The sequence below is a fragment of the Mastigoproctus giganteus genome, chromosome 1 (genome assembly GCF_048544385.1).
Source record: "Mastigoproctus giganteus isolate SK-2022 chromosome 1, ASM4854438v1, whole genome shotgun sequence".
In the NCBI taxonomy this organism is placed as follows: Eukaryota; Metazoa; Arthropoda; class Arachnida; order Uropygi; family Thelyphonidae; genus Mastigoproctus; species Mastigoproctus giganteus.
In genome coordinates, this window is record NC_143575.1 from 208,048,310 (window position 1) to 208,063,181 (window position 14,872).

General features: G+C 35.9%; 1 protein-coding gene across 6 annotated transcripts in view; it reads left to right on the forward strand.

The window, feature by feature from the left end:
* The window catches only part of LOC150091482 (tight junction protein ZO-3-like), a 549,427-nt gene that overhangs the window by 255,885 nt on the left and 278,670 nt on the right, over nucleotides 1–14,872 (forward strand). For all 6 annotated transcript variants that reach the window (XM_090375872.1, XM_090375842.1, XM_090375863.1 and 3 more), the window contains exons 7-8: nucleotides 503–671; nucleotides 11,490–11,544. In XM_090375872.1, coding sequence (XP_090231998.1) covers nucleotides 503–671; nucleotides 11,490–11,544 — 224 coding nt within the window. The remainder of the gene's footprint in view (nucleotides 1–502; nucleotides 672–11,489; nucleotides 11,545–14,872) is intronic.

Consider the following 14,872-nt stretch of genomic DNA (forward strand, 5'->3'; position numbering starts at 1 on the left):
GAACAAGTACAGAGAAGGGCAACAAGATTAATGAGGGGTACAAAGGGGTGCTCTTACGAAGAAAGTGACCAGGCACCTGCGAGGCAATTTGATTGAGGTGTATAATGCCTTGAATGAATAGATTCAAACTGAGGAAGACAGTTGTAGAATAGATGTTTGGAAATTTGCCTTTAGCCAGCGGGTAGTTGATTGCTGGAACAAACTTCTATCTGTTGTTGTGGAAGTTTATAGCTTAAATAAATTCAAGGCAGAACTAGACAAACATTTGGAACGAATGGATCAGTGAAATGGGAAGGGTTTTTTTTTTTTTTTTTAATTTGGCTGATGCTGTATAAGCTTGCTTTCTTGCATCATATGCCTCTACTAATGCTAAAAAAACTGTTTATCTTTTACTTTATTACCCAATGTTCAGGTCCTTGATATGCAAGATATATAACTCTATAAACTGTCATTTATAAAGCAATTATAATATGTCTTATTTAATTTTTTTTCCCCTCTGTAGATTAATAACACAAGCACAGAAAACATGACTTTGAAAGAAGCTAAAAGATTAATTGAAAATAGCAAAGAAAAAGTACAACTTGTTGTGAGACGGGATGGAGAAAGAAGTGCAGTGGGTGATCAGTGGTCTGCTGATAATTTATATGAACCAACAACAAATCAAAATAAAAGTAAATATGTCTCATTTACTTTTTTTTTTTTTTTTTTTGCTATAATATAAGTGTTGCATATTCTGTTTAAATGTTTTTGAGAGCTGTATCAGAAGTTTTACAATTTGTGAAAGTGTTTATTCATTTACTAGCAACAGGGACATTAAAATAGTCTTTTTGTATTTAAAATTTTAATTCCCATCTTACATTGTACTCATTATTTTCATAAGTAAGCTATATATTATTGCATAAAAATAGATACAGGATTAACTGACATTTATTGAGTAAAAAATTGAAATGGGATCAACAGTACCATTGCAGTACATGATGAGAGTGTGAATGGACAGACAGGAGAAACCATTTATTGCAACAGATAATGATGCTCTGCCCAACTCATCATCTGCATGGATTCCTGCCACTATGTTCCATGGTTGAACTGGGCTATTATTTCCTTTGTGGTGGCACACTTGTTGGTCCCTATAATTCTGGTAACCTGCTAGTTTCACTGAATGTCAGTATGAATTTTTAGCTCAGTATATATGTACTAACTGGTCTTTTTATTTTCGCTTATCTGCTATTTGTTGTATATATGGTTTTCACCATTGTGTTTGCACAATCACCATTTCTGCCATTAGAGAATTGTTGGCACCTATCCTTCAGGTCTCTAGAAGCATTTTAGGTTTTAAAATTGCAGTGTTTATTCATTTGTGTTTTGTCATGTAAATATCATTTCCACAACTGCTGGGGTTGTGCCATTTTTCCTGTGATATCTAGCCCAAGGCAAGTTATGTATTGCAGTCACATGACATATAAACCTATATGCATATAGTCTTGTGATGCACTTAAAAGAAAGTGCGTGCGTGCATGTACACATGCACAGTGGGAACATAAGCATAAATGTGCCCCTTTTAAGCTAATTTTTTGGAGGAGTTCATGAATATATGAACAGGAGAGACTTTTTTTACTGGGACAGAATACACTAGAAGAGATGCATGGATATTTGCTATTGCTATTGAGGCAGTGATAGGTGTGTCGGAAAGCTGCTATCTTGGGGGAGGGAATACACAGACTAATAGTTTAACTAGAACTGCAGGGGAGGAGAAAGTGATACTTGCATTCCTACAATTGGTATGTGCAGCAACTTGTAAAGCAAGGTGCCTGGGATTTCAGACCCTGCTTTGGGTTATCATGGAACAAATGAATAAATGAGGTATGTTAGGATAACTATGAGTAAGAACATGTGGATGTATACTTGCATGTACACTAATGCTAGAAACACTGTAAATAAATTTGATGAATTTGAAATACTGATTAAGTCCTCAAATGCAGACATTGTAGGAATAGTGGAGACCTTGTGTCACTCAGACATAACTGATGCTGAATTTGAATATTGGATGTACAATGTATATAGACAAGATAGGAAGGGGTGGAGTGCTCTTAGTTAAGAAGAACATTAAATTTCAGGCACTGCATCTTGTTTACTTGGGGGATGAGTGTAATGTTGAGTAAGTTTGGTGTGATATAAGCACTAGGAAAACAAAATTGAGAGTAGGATTGTGTTATAGACCTAATGATTGTGATTAGTATACCAAACAGCTATACAGGGAAATAGAGTGGACCAGCAAATCAGAATGTTTCATAATGGGCGATTTTAACTTTCCAGATGTTGACTGGAATTTCTACAGCAGCATGTTAGAGAGCCAACAAGAGGAAGCAATACTCTTGATCTGGTTATCAGCAGCGATTCTTCGTGCATTAAGAATCTGCAGGTAAAAGACCCGCTGGGTGGCAGTGATCACAGTGTACTAATGTGGAATTTAATTAAAAACATAACTACTGTTAAGAGTAAAGGGAAAGTCTTTTAAGGGCAACTACAGTGGTCTCAGACAGGTTTGAATGCTGTGAAATGGGATCAACTGATGTTACCGACAGCAAATTCTAAATAAGAATCATTCAGGAAAGTAATTAAAGAGGCTACTAGGCTTTTCGGGCCAACAAAGTAATGCTGTTGAAGGCTTAGACCTAAATGGATGCCAGATAAATTATTTGAGACTTGTGGCAGACAAGAAAAGTGCATGGGATGCATATAAATTATACTGATCAACACCAAAAATGTTTCTGGCTTGAAAATAGTCAATTCTTCTTAATTTGAGCATGAGAAAAATGAATATAAGATTTAAAACTTTTAGTTAGCTCTCGGTTCCACGATATAGCCCCTCTTATGATTAGGGAAATATTAGTGAATACTAGTATTCACTAATATTTCCTAGGGAATTTTGGAGTCTAGAGAATAGATAGGTTGGTAACAGGAACCAATATGCAGTGTGTGTGTGTGTAATTTCTGTGTATCATTTACTTTGCAAGTGATGTTCATTTCTCTTCTTCTTCTTCAGGTTTATGGACCAAAATTACGCAAAAAGCCAGGATTCCACATAAATGTGTTAACAATGTTGACAATTTTTGTTATGTGTGTGGTGATGTGACATTTTGCACTCAGAAACACCAATTGACTCCACTTGTGAAGACAACCTACTACCATTATTTTGGCTGTAAAGTAGAGGATGACGACAAACCCTAGGCACCTCATATTTGCTGCAACACATGTGCTGTAAATCTCTGTGGATGGTTGAATAACAAAGGACATTCAATGCCTTTTGCCATCCCAATGATTTGGAGGGAGCCTTCAAATTATATAAATGACTATTATTTCTGCATGGTGCCTCCTCTTCAGCATAGCATATCAAAAAAAAAAAAAAAAGGAAGTGGGCTGTGGAATATCCCAACGTCCCGTCAGCTATCCAACCAGTGGCACATGGGGATGGTCTGCCTGTACCGCACCCTCCAGAAAAGTACACTTTGGAGTCTGATGAAGATGGGGACAGTGTGAGGAATGATGGTCAACCTGGGTCTTCAGCATCACAGGATCCTGATTTTGTGCCAGAACCTGAGTCGCCAAGTGAGTCTCACAGAATCACTCATGGTGAAATAAGTAATCTAATTTGAGACCTATATCTATCGAAAGATAAAGCAGAGCTTCTGGGTTGGTTTTTGGTTTTTTTTTTTTTAGGAGCATTAGCAACTAAGGCCATATTGCTCCGGGATATGCGGTGGTCATTCCCTGACCTTTCCGCATCCTCCATATTTGGTGGTGACGGGCTCGAACCCCGGTCTAATCAAGAAGCGTGTGCTATGCACTGCTGCTCCTTCCCACCTGGCTACAGAGGCGCCCAGAGCTTCTGGGATCAAGGCTCCAACAGTGGAATCTTCTGCAACCAAATGTCAAGGTGTCTGTGTACAGGAGCAGTGAAAAGTGAAAACAACCTTGTTGCCTGCTGTGATATCAATGGTTTGATGACAGCTTTGAATGTGGATCACAATCCACAGGACTGGAGTCTATTCATAGACTCATCAAAGCCAAGTTTAAAAGCTGTTTTTCTCTAAGATGGCAATGCTCTTCCTTCAATTCCTCTAGGCCATGCTGTCCACATGAAGGAGCCATTGGTGGTCTTTGTACTTCATTGCTTCCAGAATTAATTTCATATTCTCATGTCTCGTATTCTTCAGATCTGTGGAGACCTGAAGGTGATTGCAATACTGCTGGGCATGCAGTTGAGATACACAAAGTACTGCTGTTTCCTGTGTTAGTGGGACAGTCGGGCTAGGTCCTCACGCTACAAGAGAAAAGTCTGGCCTCTAAGGGAAAATCTGCACCCTGGGGGAAAAAGTGTCCAGCACAATCCTCTGGTTGATTGAAGCAAAATCTTCTGCCCCTTTACACATCAAACTGGGACTCGTGAAGAACGTTGTTAAAGGGATGAACCAGGATGGAGAAGCTTTCAAGTACCTGAGAGGACAATTTCCACTGTTGAGTGATGCTAAGGTTAAGGAAGGAATCTTTCTTGGTCTGCAAATTTGTGAACATTTAAAGGAAGAAAGCTTTTAGTGAGTCCTCCAGGGTAATGAGAACGCTGCTTGGAAAGCCTTTAAAAGTGTTGTGCATGACTTTCTAGGAAACCAAAGAGTTGGAAACTATGTTGAGACTGTGAACAACCTTCTAGAAAAGTACCATTGATCAGGCTACAACATGTCACTTAAAATTCACTTTCTTGATTCTCATCTGGACTTCTTCCCTGACAACTGTGGTGCAGTTGAGTGACAATCAAGATGAGCAATTCCACCAAGACATTTCAGCAATGGAAAGAAGATAACAGGGTAGTGGAACGCTTTATGCTTGTACTGTTGGACAGTAACAAGAGATGCCCCAGAAGTGGAATACAAGTGACAAGCGAAAAGAAAGCGCTGTTGTGAATAGACCACATTTTGAGAAAGTACTTTTGGTTTCTGTGCAGTTTTGTTGTGTTCTTGTTTTTTTACGTTTTAATTAAAAACAACTGTGATTTATTGTTATATCAAGAAATTTTAAATATGAGATTGTTTTAATATTACTTTTCATTCCGATTACTACTGAAATTACTATATTCTTAGACAATAGCGAAATTACTGTATCTCAAAAACTGGAGCTAATAAAAAATTTCTGAAGTCATATTCATTTTTCTCGACCCAAAATTAGTAAAGTTTGGCTATTTTAAGAAAGGAAACAAATTCAAAGAATTTTTTTGTTGAACAGTGTTATCAGGTGATACAGAAGCCTATGATAGATATAAATTAGTCTGTAAACAAGTCACAAAGGAGATTAGGCAAGCTAAGGCAGATTATGAGAAGTTTCTGGTAAAGAATGCAAAGAAAATCAGCAAAGACTTCTATGCTTATATTAACAGTAGAAAGAAGAGGTTGTATCATATTGGATTACTTTCACTTGATATTTATGGATTTGCTGTTGATGACCCTGCTCAGGTTCTGGACAAATTGAATAGGTATTTAATCTATATTCATACTTGAGGAATTCTTTAGGGTAAGGGATTCCAGAAGTTTATCAAACTCTAAGGAGGAGCTAAATCACTTTGTAATACCTGAAAGGAAAGTGGAGAAGAAATTCTTGAGGATGAACATAATAAAGGCACCTGGGGCAGATGGAATATATCCAATTATATTAAGGGAGGCAGCAAAGGAGGTAAGCAAACCCTTAGCTGTACTTATGAGAGCATCCTTGGATTCAGGGGAGGTCCCAATGGACTGGAGATGTGCAAATATATCCCCAATTCATAAAGAGGAATCAAAAGGCGTCACGAGTAATTTCAGATGAATTCACACGAATTACTGTGTGAACGTATGTTTCAGAGAACATATGGAATCACTGGTTAAAGAAGTATTGCAGGACCATTTGGACAGGCATGCAATTATATTGCAATCACAGCACAAATTTGTCAATAGGTGGTCGTGTCTAACAATTGTGATAGGTTACTATGATGCTGTGACCAAGAAACTGGATGCAAAAAATAATTTTGACATCATATACATGGATTTCAGGAAGGCTTTAGATACTGTTGCAGATAAATGACTGCTGTATGAACTTGATCAATGTGGCATTAAAGACAAATTACTGCTGTGGATAAATGGATGGTTAAGTGGAAGAAGACAGAGAGTGGTTATCAGTGGGCACTGCTCTTCATGGACTAATGTTATTAGTGGAGTTCCCCAGGGTTCAGTGCTGGATCCATAGTTGTTTTCCATATTTATCAATGATATTGATGAAGGTATATTGGGCTTAATGTCTAAGTTTGCAAATGATACAAAGGTTGGCAGGGTGGTTAACAACAGTCATTGGGATGAGCTACTGCAACAAGCTCTTGCAAAACTGGGTCAATGGGCTGAGAAATGGCAGTTGAAGTTTAACATTGACAAATACAAGGTACTGCACATGGGTAGCAGTAACCCCAGAGTAATTTATCAACTGTGTGGTAATACACTCAGGGTAGTAGAGAATGAAAAAGGCTTGGAGGTAATAACTGTGCAGTCAGACATTAAATTGTCTGAGCAGTGCAGACATGCTGCCAGGACAGCTCATGGGGTTTTGTGAATGATATAAAGAAACTTTGCTAGCAGGATGAGGAGGTGATTATACCTTCGTATAAGGCCATGGTTATGCTGCATCCTGAGTACTGTATACAGGTATGGTGCACTCACTTTAAGAAGGATGTAGATTTACTGGAATGAGTGGAAGGGCAACCAGATGGGTGAATGGAACAAAAGGGTGCTCTTATCTAGAAGGGCTTCAGTTCTGCAAATTGCAGAACTGAAGTCTCGAGAAATTGTCTCGAGCCTAGGCACCTGCAGGGAATTCTGATTGAGGTGTTTAAAGCCTTGAATGGATTGAGTAAGCTGAATGTTAATGGCATCATTCCACTTGGTGAGACTACACACATGAGAGTGCATAAATTCAAGTTGAAGAAGGATGGTTGCAGGATAGATAGATGTGCAGACATTTGCCTTCAGCCAGTGGATGGTTGATTGTTGTAACAGGCTTCTATCTGTTGTTGTGGAAGTGGATGAGTTGAGTAAATTCAAGGTAGAACTTGACAAATTCTTGGAGGGTACGGGTGGGTGAGTTTTTTTTTTTTTTTTTTTTTTTGCTGATACTATATAAGTTTGCTTTCTTGCATAATTTTCTATTACTACTAATAGTCTCTGTTCGCAGTTTATACAGCAGATCTTCTAACATAGTAATTAATCCAAAAATATTGTGGGTTGTGTATTAATAAAATTATCTGTGTGAGAGAGAGAGAGAGAGAGAGAGAGAGAGAGAGAGAGAGAGAGAGAGATTTAGCTTGGATCCTACTACTCCCAGGATTTTTGTAGACAATTTTAAATAATTCTCTTGGCCAATCTTATCTTTAGCTTGTTCTGTGTGAACTGTTTCAATCGACATACATGTCCATTCTTTCAATAGTGCATTATATACATTACATTCAGAATCTGATGAAATTTTTATTTTTTATGGCAGTGCTTTTTCCAGGAATTATCTAACTTAATATTTTAGTTTTAGCATTTTTTGAACAACTATTCAGTAATTTCCTGTTATTTTCCATGGTCCTATAGTCTTACAGTTCACTCTAGTTCTCATTGTGTTAATGTTATAGGAATCCCCAGCAGGCTCCCCTAATATTTTAGTGGTGAAAGAATCTTGGTTTGTGCCACTAAGACATGCTCTATGACATTAACAAGTACTATGCTTGCATCTCCACAATTCCATCTTTATAAAACAAATTCCATCTATCAACTAGAGCACACCAAGCTGTGAAATCCCCCCTCCCCCTCCCCCCCTCCCAATAAGCCTTCAGAATTATCCGGTCTAGAGTTAATTGACAAGGCTCTAATCATACAATTTCAATTTTACTTATCTTATAACATTTCTCAAAATGACATTTTTTGACCAAGTCTTTAGAAGTCATTAGTTCCCATGTGGATAAATGTATGCCCTTTAATTCACTTAAGAGCTGATAACTGGTTAGTAATATCATCTGTTTCTGCACTGAGTAGACATACTCCGGTTCTGTTCCAGATGTTTTATTCAGACAGAAAATATTCCCAGTTTCCTAACAATTGAATCCTCTGCTAAGATTATCTCACCTGGAGCCAATTCCCCAGTTTGAGATATTGCCAATTCCCCAGTTTTCATGCTCTCCGGAGCAATTGGGGATTCATTAGAATTATGGAATATTTTAAAACAGTAGACACAGGAGCCATGAGTGCATATATAGTTAATAAATTATAGTACAAGTAGGATACTCATGATGGATTAATATGGAGCTGGATAGTTTAATAGATCAGAAAAAGATGTCACGAGAAAATTACAAAGCAATGAAAGGGACAGAGCCTATAAAAGTTACAAGATGATCTTTGAATGGTACCATAAAAATGGTTGGGCTTGCAAAGGCTAATTTTGAGAAATTACTGATAAGAGAGTCAAGAATAGGAACAAAGAAGAAAAGAATGAATCAGATCAAACCCTTGGGAAAGTTTCATCAGTGAAAAGAAACTGTGCAAGTGAGCTGAGCAATATGAAGTTATTAATATTGAATTCGAAAAACTTGGAAACCTAAAGGAAGGTAAGCCCCTGGAGTTGGTGGCATATACCTAGTAATTTTGAGGGTTGTGGCAAGACATTAACCTTCAAGGTGCATTGAACCCTTAAGGTTAAATTTGGATTTAAGAAGTGCCAGCATATCACAAGCACATAAAGACAGTTCTAAGAGCAGAGTGGATAACTGCAGACCAATTAGTCTGACTTCAGTGGTAGAGAAAATGATCAGGGCAATATAGGGACGAATGAATAGAAATGGAATTTTGAAGGAAACACAATGTGGGTTTGTAAATGGAAAATCATGTTTAACTAATCTGGTTAGCTATTTTAATAGTCATTCGTAAGTTGGTATATCATCAACGTATAATCTGATAAATCATCAATAGGACTTAAATCGTCCTATTGATGATTTATCAGACATTTTCTTTTGTAGGAATTCATTTTAACATTGTTTATTTGGATTTTAGAACAGCACCTTACTCAGTCCTGCATGAGAGGGGCATGTTGGGATCCCAGGCATTTTTAGTTAGATAGCAGGGGCAGTTGCAGGGCAGGAGGAATTTGACTAATGTTACTCTTCAGATTGGATTAATGTTAGAAATGGGATTGGTAATGGCATCACTGTTGTTTCTGATTTTCTTAAATGCAGTGAAGGAACAGAGGGGCATGATGTCACAGTTTGAAGATGATGTAAAGATTTGGCAGACTGGCTAATGATTAGTGCCAAGCATCATTCCTTCAGGATGATTTGAATAGGCTTCAAGGATAGTCAGAAAAGTGGCAGCTGTTTTAAAGCAGCAAAATGTAAGATCTTGCACTTGGGTAATAGAAACCCAAAATATCTTATACACATATTAAATTTTGTTGGAAGAAAGATCTTTGAAGGTTATCATATAGACTGCATGCAATTGTCTGTGCAGTGTAAATAGGTGACAAAGAGAGCTTGTGGTGTCCTATTGATGATTTATCAGACATTTTCATGTATAAACAGGGAGGTCATAATCTCACTCTACAAAGAAATTATAAGATTTCACTTGGAATACTGTGTCCAAGTATGGGGTCCGCACCTGAAAAAAAAAAAAAAATCACACTTCATAGTTCCAAAGATGGGCAGCACTCCTGGTGAGACTGGCAAAAGGGCCCCAATACAAGAAAAGACTTTGAATATATGGGCTGAAGAGCTCTGGAGTGGACCTGATTAAGATCTATAAGGCTGTCAGAGGGAATAGTAGAAGGAATGAAAGCAAAATTTTGATAGTCATAAATTCAAATTATGTGGGAAAAGATTTATACTGGATTGTAGGAAGTTTACTTTTTTTGTTTACTGGAATAAGTTTGCTTTGTGGGTAGTTGAGGCTGACAGCTTTGGGAAATTCGGAGGTCAGCTGGATAGGTATCTGCATAAGGAAGGAAATACGCAGGTATTTTATTTATTTAAATTTTTTTTGTTACAGTAAAAGCCTGGTGCTTCCTTGTACTATATGACTAATACTAATCTGTTTTCTTAGAGGCTTGGTCTTATCCAAATAGTATGACAAGTTTTGATTTCAGATCATTGCACTACCTACAGGAAGTTATCACCATTGGCTAGGGAATGCTCTATATATACAGTGAATGCAAGCAATAAGACCATGAATCCGAGATGAAGCATTTAACATAATTCCCTCCTTAGTTTGCTTTTCATGCTTTTCAATCAAGAATATTGATTTTAATGTAACTTTGAAGTATATATGTACAACAACAAAAAATTAAATGCCACTAAAATTTACACAGACTAACCTATCTTGCCAGAGTAACAAGAAACAACTTGAAGCTCTTTCCTTTTGAAATGAGTGTTTTCTTTAGCTCTATTTAATTATTTAGCAATTTAACATAAAGTTGAATGAACCAAGTCTCATACTTTTAGATTGTTTTCATCAGTTTTGTGGGTTTCATCATCATGGTTCATCATTGTAATCGTTCTGCCTTATTTATAAATTTTTAAAACTAGTCAACCTCTTACTGTATAGACAAACAACTTGATTCCAACAAACTTGGCTTAATAACTAAGTTGACACCCTTTGCAGATTTCTCCAACTACATAATTTGAAATTTGATATTAATCCTTTGTTTAGAAAATTATAATTTTTATGACATGCATAAAAAAAATCACTTTGCAATATTTTTATGCAAATATGCCTAATGCAAAACGAAAAATATCTGAACATGTTTTTGCAGACAGCACATCCAATAATCCTGTAAAAATTACATAATAAGATCAGCCTTACTTTATACAAGGCAATTCAAAATTCATGTAACCCAAATATTAGTAATTAGTTTTATTAATTATTGTGCTATCGGGTTATGTAATCATAACAACTATAATGATAATAAGTGATTATACAAAATTATAATAAAGGAATCTTAGAAATTAAGGGTTTCCTTCTACCCCACCCATTTGTGTATGCTTGTTTCATGAAAACAAGTTACTAATTGTGAAATTGTTGACTTATTTGGTATTGATGAATCAGGATATTTTTCTCAATTTTGCTTTTCATATTTAGATACAATTTTGAACAAAAGTATTATTTAACTTTGAACGCATTCAGATAGGAAATATGCCATCATGACTTTGTCACAAATAAACTGGTTTGAATGAGTTTCTGTTGGTGTAATCTCACAATCATATTCTGCATGTAGAGGTATGCAGTGTTGGCACCAAGTTAAACGGTTTTGTAAGAATTGTGTATGATTACCAAAATGAGAGATATTATCTTTCATTTTTCATTTGCATGAATTTTGAATTACCCTGTAATTTCACTTTAGCTATTAGCATTGAATATTTCGAAAGTTAATCAGTATATTTTACTCTGATTTAGGTAACTTTCGTCTGTCTTTCCAAGAACGCCCAGATGAGAAGAACAATTTATCAAGGTATAAATAAATATTTTATAAAATAGGAAATATACTATTAATAAATACTAGGGGGCTTTTCCCCCTGCTCGGTGCGCATGCTTCTTTTGATAACGTAAAATAAAATACTTACAGAAGGTTTTGACACTGTGTGTGTCTCTTCCTCAGCTATGAATACATAAATACATTACATATGGAAATCAAGAATGGTATAGTGTGGTCATGCTAGATAAATAAAGTGCATACACAAGGTTTATCTAGCATGATCATGCTAAAACAGAAGCTTGTTTTACCACAGTAAAAGCTTCTGTTACGTATTTTAGTATTTGTTACGTTAGCACCATGTAACCTGCATCCCCCTTCTCCCATTGGCTGAATAAATATCACTAGGAGGAAAATTATTTTAATGTATAGAAAGAAAATGTTATCTTAGTTTTCTTATATACCTGTTACATGTATTTTCCATAGATACTTTATGAGTGCATATAAATATTTCATTATTATTTATATTTCACATAAATTACAAATATGGCCTCTTATGGACTTTTTATTTTAAAACAAATTAGTAGTGTATTATTATATTATATAGAAATAAAATTTAAAAAATCATCCAGATACATTAATAATTTCATCTATACATTATTTTTGAGAAAATTTAATTTTGAAATTAATAAAGAGAAATCTATTTCTTTGGTATCATAAATAACTACAGTCGAAGCTCTATATAACGACCCTCTGGGGAAATGAGAAAAACAGTCATTAAATTGTAAGGATGTTATATCGCTTGTTCATAAAACCCCCAACAAAACAAGTAAAAGCTTGAATACAATGGGCTCCACTTTACGATATCAATCCATTCCAGAGAGACATCATTGTATTGTGAAAATATTGTAATGTGAACCCAATAACACATTGTTTTCTGTTAATTTGTTCCAAGACCTTGGAAGGTGAAATTTTCACTATATAACTAAGCTATTATCTCTCTAAAAGGTGATTTTTATAATGGAAATTGTACATATTGATTTAAAAAATTGATCAAAACTGATATATTCATTAAAGCACAACAAGAAAAATCACTTCAACTAAAGGATGCAAAAACAAAACATGCAGCCACATGTTTACAAAGGTTGCTATTGGCTGAGAGGAATGCCTACTTGGTCTGGTCGGAGATAATCGTAAGCCAAGCCCATCATAAAGGGAAATAAGTAGGCACCTCTTGACATGGTTACTGGTGCTTTATATATGTGTAGAATCAAATTTCAAAAAACCAATTCAACTCATTAAAATGCACTACACTTTCATTGTTATCATACATTGGGTTATAAGAATCAATTTTGCATACCTTTGTGATATGTCTGGAGGTCATGACCATAAAACAGTAAAACCAATATGCAGTTTACTGGGCTTTTGTTTTAGTGAGTGCAATCTATTATAAATGGGTAGTAAACTTGATCTTATTGCAATTGCAATAGTACTGATAGTTAGAATTCTGTGGGTTTTACCTTATTACGGTGAAATGTGTTTCACATTCCATGGAATCATCAGTCTTATAAAAAACAAATAAATTTTCAGAATCTTCTCTTCATTCCTATTTTTTCAATTTTCATAAACTTGTTACCACGTATCTCACTTGTGCATGTCATGTTAGTTGCAGTTTGATACATGCCATTTCTTCGTTATTGATTGCTTATCTTTTTTACTGTTTTAAATTTTTCAACCAAAAAACAAATGTCAGGGAACAGAAATATCAATTAGTTAGCATGTACATATTACAATAGTAATTAACTATGCAATATGTTAATGTAATTTGTTACAATAGTACTATTGTAACATATGACAATAGTAATTAAGCTATGTACGTAAGTGTAAATTTATTTTTATTTTGCTAACCTGTGGAAAATATTCTTTCGATTTTCGTGTATCATTTAATTTTGTTAATTGGTAAGGTAATAAAGCATAAATTTGTGCTTTATATCTTTACTTTTATATCTGTGGATAATATTATTCCTATTTTCACTTATCAGAATCGGAGTTTATTAGAATTAAAATTCAATTTGCAAATGTAATCACAATGATCAGCATTTACCACATATCGTATAGTGAACAGGGATTCCATTGTAATATGATTTGATTGTACAGTGAACCAGTTGTAAAGTGGGGTCCACTGTATTTAATATAATTCTACTAATACAATAATTCTACAGTTAGCGATCAATTTTTCATCAGCTTCATTCCATGCTTAAGCACATAAATACATTGCCTCCAGGATGTTGATTTCGCATTGAATTTTGCTTTCAAGACATAGTACAATTTTATTTAATAGCATTCTTTGGTAGTTTTTCTTAAAAAAAAAACTGGATTACATCTTGATCAAGCGGCTGAAGACCTGATGTTACATTTGGTGGTGGGTACTCAACAGCGATTGCATGTAAGGCGTTTACTTGACAATGAGGAATGCAGTTATCCATAAGGAGCAAAATTTTTTATTCTTCTCACTCATTGTGTTATCTAAGTCTCTGATCCATTGTTTGTAGATTTGTGATGTCATCCATGCCTTTTGGTTTGCTTGATACTTAGTTGGCAATGTCTTCAAACCTTTAAAGCATTGAGGCTTCTGGGTTTTCCCAATGATTAAAGGTCGAAGCTTCTCTGTGACAGTCATGTTTGCTGCTAGGAGAATGATAATCCGTTGTTTGGTCTTTTTTTCCCCCGCCACTATTATTTATCACCTTTAAATGTAAGTGTTTTATCTAGTAGTAATTTAAAAAAAGAGTCCAGTTTCATCAGCAATGAAAAACAACACAGCATGGGCCTCACAGACTGCATGGGCCTCAGATTGCACCTGCGAAAACAGGGAATCTTGGGGCACCTGATGTATGATAGTCGCCTGTACGTGGACATCCGGACACAACTTGAAATTGAGACTGGCTGCTACACCCAAGATGAAGCACCAGAATTAATTGCAACTCAGGCTAACTATGCAGCCTTCTGTAGGTATGCTAATGCCCTCTTCAAGTGTAGGACAACTATTACTAAAGAACAGCGCCAACGACATCCTGATATATAAACTCTAACAAGATCAGACACATTAATCGGACCAATCCTTCGACTGTGACTTACCTAACTTTATTCATAGTAATATCCATTTGGCCTACAGAACCACACCTTGGCAGAAAACACTGCAGACCCTGATTTTCCGAAGGTGGGATCCTCTGTGCTGACCACTGCTTGCGGTAGGATCTATGCTGCTGACCCCCCCACCTGGGGATCTTCACTGCATGCTAACCCCCATCGAGGAGTGGGATCTTTGCTGCTGCCCCCAGCTTGGGATCTTCACTGCCTGCTAACC